Here is an 11,061-nt window from a genome sequence, read left to right as displayed (position 1 = left end):
ATCGAGTTGCAAGTCTAACTGATGAACGAGTAGGTTTATGTGGAATTATGCTCTTACCTTTAGCTTTTGCAGTAGCTTGGATTTCTAAAGACGGAATAACATCAGATTCATCTAGATTGATGATGGGAGACTCACTTGCAAGAGCAAAAGCAGGTGGAAAAGAGGAAGCATTCAAGTCTTCCATAGACGTATCATTCATCGAAGGAGGGACAACATTGTTGCCTATTGCCTCAGCAGCTGCCTGGGAAATGCCATCCATAGCACTGAGAACCTGCTGAATTGGAGCTTGGAAGGAGGAACCCATGTCCCCTAACATACCTACGTACGCAGCATGGTCCTTGGATTGAGAGTTGGGGGAATCAATCAACAGTTCAGCAGTAACCACAGGGAGATCGACATCATACACTTGTGCTAGGTTGCTAAGAAATTCACGGGCAAAGACTGCCAATGAAACATCCGTAGCAGTAGGTGTTGGAACCAGAGCTTTGATTGGACCATTAACTGTGACCTCCGCATCATAATTAGCTTCTTCACCATCCAAAGAGGGTGTGTCACTCGAAAAGGGAACTTCACTGGTTGTAGGAAAGCCTTCCATAATAGCAAGACAATCACTTGCACTATCCAAATGAGGAGTTGCACTAGTTGCATAATTACCTTCCATGATAGTTGGATGATCAACAACCCATCTAAGGAAATTGCCAGCCGTAAGGAGTATGGTTTTGGGTCCCTATCTAAAAAGGTAACACCAGGTAGGTCGAAGATTTTCAAAGACAATCCAATCGAACCTTCCTTAGATGGTCCTGCACCATTAAAAGAAAATCTTGTGAAATAAGCTTGAAACAAATGGCCAGTTGGGATCCATTTTTTTCTCTCTGTAACTGCTGAATTTGAATTGCAAGAGGAGGTTGATTTGGAGGATCCAATGGATGGGAGAATCTTCCATGGTGCGTGCCTCACCATGAAAGGCTTTGCTGAAGCTGGTTTATGAGATTTGGAAGAAGGTTTCTTGACAACCTCCACCCAAGATTCAAGTGGTTCATTTTTAATCACAGCCTTTATATCATGATCCGAAGTTGAATCAAAAGGAGGGGTAGAATTGCCTTCAACAATAATATCTAAAAGAAAATTGTCATGACCAACTTTGAGATAGATCGCTTAGGGATTCATAAGACTTTGATTCTAACAAAGGACATATCCTATCCCACCACAGAATCTTAATCCAGTTCATAATATTCCCCACAATGATTAGCAAGACTCTGAAAGACGCCTAGGTTTTAGGCATAAAGGGGGAGACCCTAGAAACGCACCCAAGAATGAATCATAAGAACCAAGGATGAGTGATAGCTGGGCTTCCATTGATCAATGGTTAGCTACTTGTTCCGAACCCTCCACTGTTTTCGAGTAGACACTCTATGGACATCAGATAAAAAGCAATCGAGTTGATCCCAAACAAACGAACAACAGGAGAATAGAATAGGTTTCAGGTTCTTCTGGCCCACTCGGTAAACCCCGAAACATCTTTCGAAGGGGATGAAAATGAGCCGATAACTAGAAGAGAAGAGGCTTGGCGATTAGCAAAGAGAGCGTGTTCTTCAAAGGAGACAACATGGGTCGAAAAATCCATGGCCAACCCGTTACTTATGTGGTTACGAAGCAAGCATGCTCCCTGCAGAGAGAGAGAGAGAGAGAGAGAGAGAGAGAGAGAGAGAGAATCCCCATCATCTTAGGAGAGACAAATTTTTGTGAAGAAAATAGTATTATATATCTAATATGAATTTGCTATCATATTTGGTTGTAAAAATGACTTACAATGAAGAATCCCTTGCCGTATAGATGAACATCCCCTACTACTTATTCTCAAGCCAACCTGCCATGAATTACCATCCAAACCATACTTAACCACCAGTATCATTCTCAATAAATGATTTTCCTCTTGAGTGCACCTCCATCAGCACTTAGTCAATAGGGGTTTATTCATAACTTAATTTCCAAAACCCTATCCTCCTTACAAGTACAAACTTTCTCCTAACCTAGTAAATGATATCTTCTCTTATCTAGGCTATTGGTTCAAGGAAATGCTTCCATTAACCTCTCCGATAAGCGGACCATTCCATTAGACATGTACATGATGGACATAAAGTATATTAGCAAATATAGATAACGTAGACCTCAACGAGGTAATCCTCTTTCTTAAATAGTATATTAATGATGTCATATATATATATATATATATGAGTAATGATCCTATAGGACCCTTCCCCATCTATGTGTGTAGGACCCCAAAAGATTACCATTAAAGTTGGCGCGAATCTCTAGAAAAGTTATCACATGCATGTGGAACTTGACTTTTCTATAGGATCATTACTCTCTCTCTCTCTTTGTATATATATATATATATAAGAGTGGATTCTATCAGCCCACGGGTTGACTGCTACGTTGTCAGCCAATGGCCCAGATTCAATCTGGGCTAATCTGATGATTACAATCTCATTTCGCATTTGAATTTTCATATTTTCTATACAAATACAAATTACATGAAATTCTAGGTGTTCATTCTTCTCATCAAGGCATACCTAATAAAAATATAAAAACATAATTCACAAAATATAAATTAACCAAAATACCTCCGAAATTTTATAGAGGTATTTTGGTCAATTTATGTTTTACGAATTATTATTTTTATATTTTTATTAGATTTTTATATTTTTCAAGAATAGACACTCTAAATTTCAAGTAATTTGGATTTGTAGAAAAACAATGAAAATTCAAACACGAAATCAGGTCGTGACCGTCAGATCAACCAAGATTCAATTTGGGCCATTGGCTGACACTGTAACTATCAGTCCATGGGCTGACAGGATCTTTTCCCTATATATATATATATATATATATATATATATATATATATATATGGAAGACACTACAAAATGCCTATAGGAAACAATGAACAGTGATTTCGTCTACCCGTATCACCTCCAAAGTTTATCGTACGGTCACAATTATCCGGTAGTGTTTTATTTTTCATTTTTTTTTCTATAAATCAGAATGACCTAAAATTTGGAGCATGCATTCAGCAAAAATAGGCGAATCTATGAAAAATATCAAAACAATATTTTATATGAAATCATTTGACCAAAATACCCTTTACATTTTTGTTATATTTTGGTCAATTATTTTTTAGCGAATTATATTTTTTATATTTTTATTAAGTGTGCCTTATTAAGATGTACACACTCTCTAAATTTCAAATAATTCTGATATATAAAAAAATAAAAATAAAACACTACCGGATAATTGTGACCGTGTGATGAACTTTAGAAGGTGATGAGGGTAGGCGAAATCATTGTTCATTTTCGCTTATAAATGTTTTACACCAAGATTACACCATATGATAAAATTTGATAGTGCACCTTACTTTGATTGTTTAAAATTGCAATCTTATGTAAACCACACAAAAAAATTCTAATTTATTTTTAAAAAAATTCAAATCACGTGTTCTACACGTAGATTTTACTAGCTTAACATGCAACATCTACATAACAAGATCCCAAATTGATCAAACCGTTCTACCTTATGAAATAGACAAACCCAAATACTTTATAGAAAATTGGCCATTTTACCGCCACACAAAACTGGGCTACTAACGCAATTCCATATCAGGTCAACGCCTATCAGTTTGATCTTGTCAAATATTTACATTTTTTAGTAAACAAAACGACTTCAGAGCATCTAAAAAATCTCCCCAAAATAACTGATGCATCACAAAAAAATTAAAATATCATTTGACACATTAAAGGTCAGAAATATTTGGGGCACCCCTTGAAGCCTTGACACCTGTAATAAATACTTGTTCATGTACCACACCGCTTTTAATTTACATTTTGGACGATTTACCACATTTTAAATTACACTTAACTGAAATAGAAAAGAGATTACAGGGTAGAAAGCACAGAGGGCTTGAAGACCACGTGAGAGAGAGCACGTGACATCATATGCCTTTGTCAGGGAAGAACGGCTTATGTGGCAGTGGTATAATAGGAAATTGATACAGAATAATGAGGACAATTTGGGCATTGCAATTTCTTAGGGGGGCGTGATACTAGGGCTGAAGCTCCCTCCCTGTAAACTTACGGGCCGGTATAAAGATACATCCTACATTCTCAGTGCACGTACCCTTTGCACCCCATCTCTCTCTCTCTCTCTAACTTTCTCTCTCTACATCTGTTTTGCACTCTCCCTTTCTCTTTATCTTTCTCTTTCTACATCTGTTTTACGCTCTCCCTCTCTCTCTCTTACCTCTTTTTTATTTTTTTTATTTTTTTATTGTTTTGAGCTCTCTTCTGTTACTTTTCGAGTTCTCTCCCTTTCCTTTTGTTTTTTATTTTTTACTGTATCTGCTTTGCTGTGTGATTCATTTTCAGTTTTTCTCTCTATTTCTCACAACTGTTTTCGGCTCTCTTTCTCTAGAGTTATCCATGTCTTCTTCTACTGAAAACGGAGAAGACAGTGGTGAAGAAGAAGCAGTGGCTTCGACTTCTCGGTTGGAGACGAGGCGAAGGGTTTCTGCATCTTCGGCTGCTCGACTGATAGCATCCACAAATGGAGTTTGGCCTGAACCTTTCGTCGAATCTCTCGCTGTGAATGTTGCTATGGAAGCGTATAATAGCGTTGGTCCATTAGCAGCTGGTCCGGCCCTCGCAAACCTATTCATGGTGAGTAACTGAGTATTCTCTCTCTCTCTCTCTCTCTCTGGAGATCTCTCTAATCAGAACACTCTCTTTAACAAGTTTTCTCTCTCCGTTTTCTACCAGTTCTTGACCACTATCTCTTACTGTTATCTCGCCCGCCTTATTTCGTTCTGATAGTTAAAGAAAAAATACTGTCTTGCTTTCTCAAATTTATCTCTTTATGTTTCCATATGATAATGGAGAAGATGGGGTTTCTCTCTCTCCCTCTCTTCATCATTCCAATGAACCAGTAATATCTCTCACCTCCTTTAGATAATCAAAAGGGAAAGTCCTTTCCCTTGCACTTTGTCAAAAGAAGAATCTCTCCCTCTCTCTCTCGTCGTGTTTCCTAAAGTAGGTCATGTCTTCTCGCCTCTTCCAAAGCGGGTTTGGGGGAACTTACATTTGGCATCTCGTTGTACTTTCCTGCTGCTCCCCTTTTTCTACACCCTTCTCCTTTTCTATTCTCTGCATCTCTAATGCAAAACTCCATTTTCATTCGATCTCAAAGATCTCCTGTCTCTCAGTGCTTAGCTTCTGTGTACAGATATGTGTCCACCTATCAAATCAGTCCCTATTTTGGACCCATTTTTCAATTTTCTCTCTCTAGACATCAATAATATGAGCTCTTTCTGTCCCTCTCTCTCTCTGACCATCTTCTGTTTTTTTGATTCGTCCTCATTTTATACACAAAAAAAAGGCTCCTGGTCCTATCTTTGAATATATTGACTAGTGTTTCTAGCTTTCCATAATGAAACTAATGTTACATCTTGGCGAGAATCTTACACTGTTTATGTTTCTCTATTTATATCACTTTCTATTAATTAGATTGTTTATTTATGCCGTTTTATTTTGTTGTTATGAACCATAAAGTGTAGTTGATATGATATTTAGTGGTTAATTAGATTTCTTTGTTTGGAATGCATCCTGTTTTTTTTAGTAGAAATTGACGTGTGATTGATGGAAAATTTATTGATGTTGATGGATTTTGTTGTTTTTATGGGCTTTGTTTCCATTTTTGGGATCACATATACTGGTTTAAATAAGTACTATGTTTTCTTATTAGAAAATTGATTGAAATGACTTCAATTAACCAATTCAATACCCAAACATACTCTCTGTCCAACTTATGCAGAGTGGTCAAATCCCCAAAGTTTATCTTCATTATCACATCCTCTGTCAATTGTTCAAGATACCCTTTCTTTAAAAGAGACCATTATTTCCTTGTCTATCAGTATATTAAAGTTGAACTTATGTACATGTATATGATATCTCTCTCTTTCTATCACACACATAAAAAGGATGGTCAAAGTACCATAGTCGAAATAATTGCCATAAATTCCTCCATTTGGAATCCCTCTACAATCCAAAGTTCAAATTTTCTAGGCTGTATTTTCTTGTTAAAATGCCTGAAGCATCTCATGTCCCTCTTGATTGTCCTTATTATGCCCCTTAAGCTATTGCAAATCTTATATATCATAAGATTAATGCATGTTGTAGGCAAGAAGCTTGGGCAGAAACTGACTGTGTCAGGCAATAGAATTCGCGGCGCTTGATTCTCAAGCTCGAGTCCTACAAACGTCACTCGATTTTCAGGCTCGATTTCTACAAACGCGAGATCTCTTCCCCCACTAAGCTATAAAAAAAAATTTAAAAAAAATTTTAGAGTCAAAAAGATTAATCCACATCATTACAAAACACCTGGGAGAGATTTGAGGTCCTTTCAATCCTTCTCTCAGCTAACAGACTATCCCATCTTTGTGTTTAATATTTATACAAAATCTTTGTTCAAGTGTGTTTTTTTGGATATTAGAGAAAATGAGAGGGAGAAAGATTTGGATGGAGGGTTTTATGAGATAAGTAGGAGATTTGTGGAGGATATTTTGGGGTTAGCTGATTATCCCAATATTTTACTAAACATTATTGGACCACAATAGCGTGACTGGTAAGAAGAGAGAGAGTGTTAAAGGAGAGAGAGGAACTGACAGTTCCTTTGGAGTTGGCTTTTTGCGGTTTATTCGTGCCTTGTATTTGGACGCGTCTTTGATCTATTTTTCCCTTTTTTTTTCTTTCAAAATTTTATCCCTCGGAAAAGAGGCATGGCGTCGCCTCTTTCCCATGAGGAATAGCGGCACGCTGCCCACCTCCGGCACCCAATCTTTGACTCTCTGTCGCTTTGTTCATCCCCTTTCTGTCTCTCTCTTCATCTCCAAGCCGTTACAAGAAGGCTGCGTCTCTCTGTACCTTTGTCTTTTCCTTGCAATGCTTCCTCTCTTTTCAAAATTTTATTCCACCCCTCAATTTTATTCTCTTCACAGTGTTAACAAAACCGGCCGGGTCTTGGACTCGGCCGGTTATTCGGAATCGTCAAGGGCAGTAAGGCCAATTGGTTTGATCACCTTGACTTGAATATAAAATAAATAAAAATTTAAAAATTTGTTTGTAACAGAATTTTTAATGTTTTTTATTATTTTGAAAAAGATTGGGAAATATTTTGATCATGAATACTCATTTTAATTTTTTTTTTATTTTTTTGAATTAATATTTATAGACACATTGATTTTTTAAAATTTATTTTTTTAATATTTTTAATCTCATTCGGATGTATTTGTTTAATTATATTTTCAATATAATTTTTTTTTTATGTTTTTGAGTGTTTTTATGGGTGCAGTTTGTATAGAGCTTAGGTTCTAAACAATCAAATTAGAGCCTATGTAAAATAGTATCGAGAAATGTGGTTTCAATACTGAAAAGCTTTGTGATAGCTTTAAAATATATTTTGATCTTTATTTATAAAGTTTAAAGCTTCAAAAAATAGTGTAGATCGGCATATCTATGAAAACTTGAAAATATTGTAAATTAACCCAAAAATACGTTAGAAAATATACTATTTTCAAAACTTGAAATCTATTTTTTCCCACATGATTGTGCATCTTGGTGTCGAGATGATCAATTCGAGGATATTTGGGCATCAAAACAACCCTTTTTAGTGAAATTTTTGAGATAGGCTCTAATTTGATTTTTTAGAGCCTCAGCTCTATATAAACTTTTCTTTTTTTTATTTAGCTTTTTTACGATGTTTAGCCCAATATGGACCTAACCCTGAGAAGAACGGTTTCTCATTCCGGTTCTGGCCAATGGCCGGATTCCTGTTCAGAATGGAGCACTGCTATCTCTCTCTTGGCCCAACGCAATCCTGAATTTTCTCGCTCTAATTATTAAGGAAACAGCATTCTTTTGACTGTCTCTCTCTCTAGATTTGTAAGTGTAGTTACAGTGTACTTTCTCTCTCCGTAGGATAAAAGCCGAAAATCGCCGGCCTTTTTGTCCCTTCGAGAGCGGCTGCCAAAGGACGATAACGACCCCGGTTCCAAGTACACTGATCCTTTTTGCTGGGCCGCTCCAGCACCACCCACCAAATTAATGTTCATCTTTCCAAAGTTACCCCTATCTCTCTTTCAAAATGACCTATGCTGCCCTTCCATCATTTTTCCCCTTCACCATCTAGTTAACTGCAACAAAACTTTCCAATGCACTACTGCCACGTCGGCGTCTTTTTTTTCTTTAAATTCGCCGAAACTTTTACTGCTATTTTGGCAGCAGAAATTTACTGATATTTTGGAAGCCTTATTAACCCCTGTTTATGGGCCAAAAAAGGGTCTCATATTCCTGAAAATTGTGGCGCTCATGCTCAACGGTATTTCGGCACACCTGGTCGAAGTATTTCGAATCTCACTGACCGACATTTCGCCTGTCGCTATCCTGACTCCAAAAATTTCACCTGCAGGTATGCTCGACCTGGCGCAGCGTCTCCACCTCCGAAACCCTATGGCGAGTCCTCTGCTCCAATGTGTGGGGTTTCAGCACCCTAACCCGGGCCTCTTGGCGATCCGAATATGCGTTCAGACATCGAACCGCGTCCAACTTCCGCAATCGCCAGTCGCGCCACTTCACCCTCCAGCTCGAGCCCACCTCGCCTGCCTCCACGCCCACTTGCCGGCGCATCGGTCTCTCTGACCGCTACTTGGCCCTAGGCTTCCTTGATGGCTCAGTCCGAGCCTTTGATTTACGCACTCGAGCCCATCTTGGGTCGTATTGTCCAGCCCACTCGGATCGACTGGGCCCGTACTCCCGAGCCGTGTCTGGGCTCGTCATAGATAATGATCGACTCGTGTTTGCCTTGTTGGATGGGAATGTTTATGAGGGGGATATTTCGGGCTGGGTTTTCCGGCGAGTTTTGGCTGGAAACGTGGTGGATAACGGCACATGCGTTGATTTTAACGGTAACGGTCGATTTTGGGTGGGGCTTTTTGCTGGGGTGCCCGGTCGAGCCGTCAGGGTTTGGGATGCGGTAACGGAGGAGACGCTATTTGTTGGGGGTGATCTGACGGACCCAGATGCTGTTCGTGGGTGGCGCCTCCTCACCGAGCCGCACCGGACCCTGGGGCGCGTGCGAGTGGGCGCTGGTGGACTCGTGGTCGCCTGCACCGAGTCAAGAGTTTCGGTAGTTTTCGGCGCCGAAGACGAAATTTACGAAAGCTTCGGAGACTTCATGGTTGGGTGTTTCGACGCTCATGGCGAAAGGTGCCTGGTCGTGTCTAGAGATGAGGAAGCTACAATCAGGCACTTGCCGGACCTGAATCGCACGTGCGAGTTTGAGGTGGAGGGGGTAGCCACGAATGAGGCATTGGGTTGCATGAATTGGACTCAGGGTTTTGTTTGTTCGGAGGGGGTAATAGGCACGTGGGATCTGAGGAGTGGCGAGAATTTGTATCATTTCAGGGAGGATTTAGGTGAGGCCACGGCCATTGTGGCGGATGATTTACATGTGGCGGCGGTTACAACAGACGCGTTGCTTCATTTGTGGAGCTTTGCTGCGCTCTAGAGGGTAGTTAGGTGACAGGTGCGCCCATAGAGCGAGTGAACCAAGTTTGAGAGAGAGGAGAGGGAGATTGACTATTCTTTTTTAAAAGAGGCGGCGGCCGCACAGAATCAGAAACTATGTTTTATGTCCATGGCCATGCTGCTACTGTGTTAGAGAAAAGAGGTTTGGATATGGGAAACAACATGGGAAAGAGTACGAGTACTAAACAATGTTCAAAACCCCGACTCGGGGATCGGACTTGGCCCATGCATGAGCCAAGTTTGTGACTCGGCTTGAGTCGGGCAGGCTCCTCTCATGGCCAAGCAAAAAAGTATTAAAAAATAAAAAATATAAAGAGTAAAACAAAGGAGACATGTGGTTAAAGTAAAACTAAACAAAATGCATCTAAGTGAGGTTAAAAGGAGTAGTAAAAATTTAGATTTTTTAAAAAATCAACTTGGGAGGGAGGTACTTTAGAATGAATTCAAAAAGGGGAAAATATGGGTGTTTGCAAAGTCAGCCAAGATAATCGGGCTCGGGTCATTGACGAGCCTGGTCCAATTCAGGAATGTGTAAAAAAATTTATAAAAATAAAATTTTTAAAAAAATAAATATATTTGTAACATGTTTATTTATGTTTTCTATAATTATGCAAAGATTGGAAAGCATTTTGTCTACGAATACATATTTTTGCATTATTTCATCTTTTTGGATTTCTTTTTTTTAAATATCCCTGATCATAATCTTATTTTTTAAAATCTATTCTTTTGCTACTTTTTTAAACACAATTAATTGTGTTTTGTTAAGTTTTATTTTGAGTCTATTTTTCCTATTTTTTAGATTTATTAATTATTTTTTATTTTTTTTAATAGTTCAGGTGCGATATGGTACTCGGCATTACTCGGTTTGAGTTCCCGAACTTTTTCAACACTGGAAACATAAAAATAAATATTCATGCTCAAAATACTTTTCAATCTTTACGAAAATGACAGTGAACATATAAAAACATATTGCAAATGAATATTTCATTTTTTTGGATTTATTTATTTTATTTTGTATTAAGATCCCATGGTTCACCACCCAACTCGGGATACTTAAAATCACATGGGGCTCATGCAACATTTCCACAATAGGAGAGAAGTGTGTGTAAAAGGTGTTTTTTAGTAGGGGTGGCAACAGGGTCAGCTGGGTCCAGGTTCAGCCCAAAAAAAATATTATGGGGACCTGGACGTTGACTCGAACCCATCTTAATCCGAATTCATTGGATCCAAACTTAGAGCCAATTGGACTGATTAAAAAATAAAAATATCTATGTATTTAAATATGTTTTATAAATTTATTAAAGTTATATATGAATTATTTAAATGTTATAATTAAAATATGTAGTTATATTTAATTGAATATTATTTAAAGGATGAGGTTTTGATGTAGCTTAGGCTTTATGAAAACAAAATAAAGCCTCACCTCAAA

The 11,061-nt window shown here is 38.3% G+C and overlaps 1 protein-coding gene across 1 annotated transcript; it reads left to right on the top strand.

Annotated features, from left to right (window-relative positions):
* Positions 1-4,129: 4,129 nt before the first annotated feature.
* On the top strand, positions 4,130-9,802 carry SAP (Transducin/WD40 repeat-like superfamily protein). Its single transcript, XM_006848931.3, has 2 exons — positions 4,130-4,712; positions 8,515-9,802. The coding sequence occupies exons 1-2, from the start codon at positions 4,476-4,478 to the stop codon at positions 9,610-9,612; spliced, it is 1,335 nt and encodes a 444-aa protein (XP_006848994.1). The 5' UTR covers positions 4,130-4,475; the 3' UTR covers positions 9,613-9,802.
* Positions 9,803-11,061: the final 1,259 nt, after the last annotated feature.

Source organism: Amborella trichopoda, chromosome 10 (genome assembly GCF_054954075.1).
Source record: "Amborella trichopoda isolate Santa Cruz 75 chromosome 10, AtrichopodaSantaCruz75HAP2 v2.0, whole genome shotgun sequence".
Lineage (NCBI taxonomy): Eukaryota > Viridiplantae > Streptophyta > Magnoliopsida > Amborellales > Amborellaceae > Amborella > Amborella trichopoda.
This window is presented reverse-complemented; position numbering and strand designations above follow the sequence as displayed.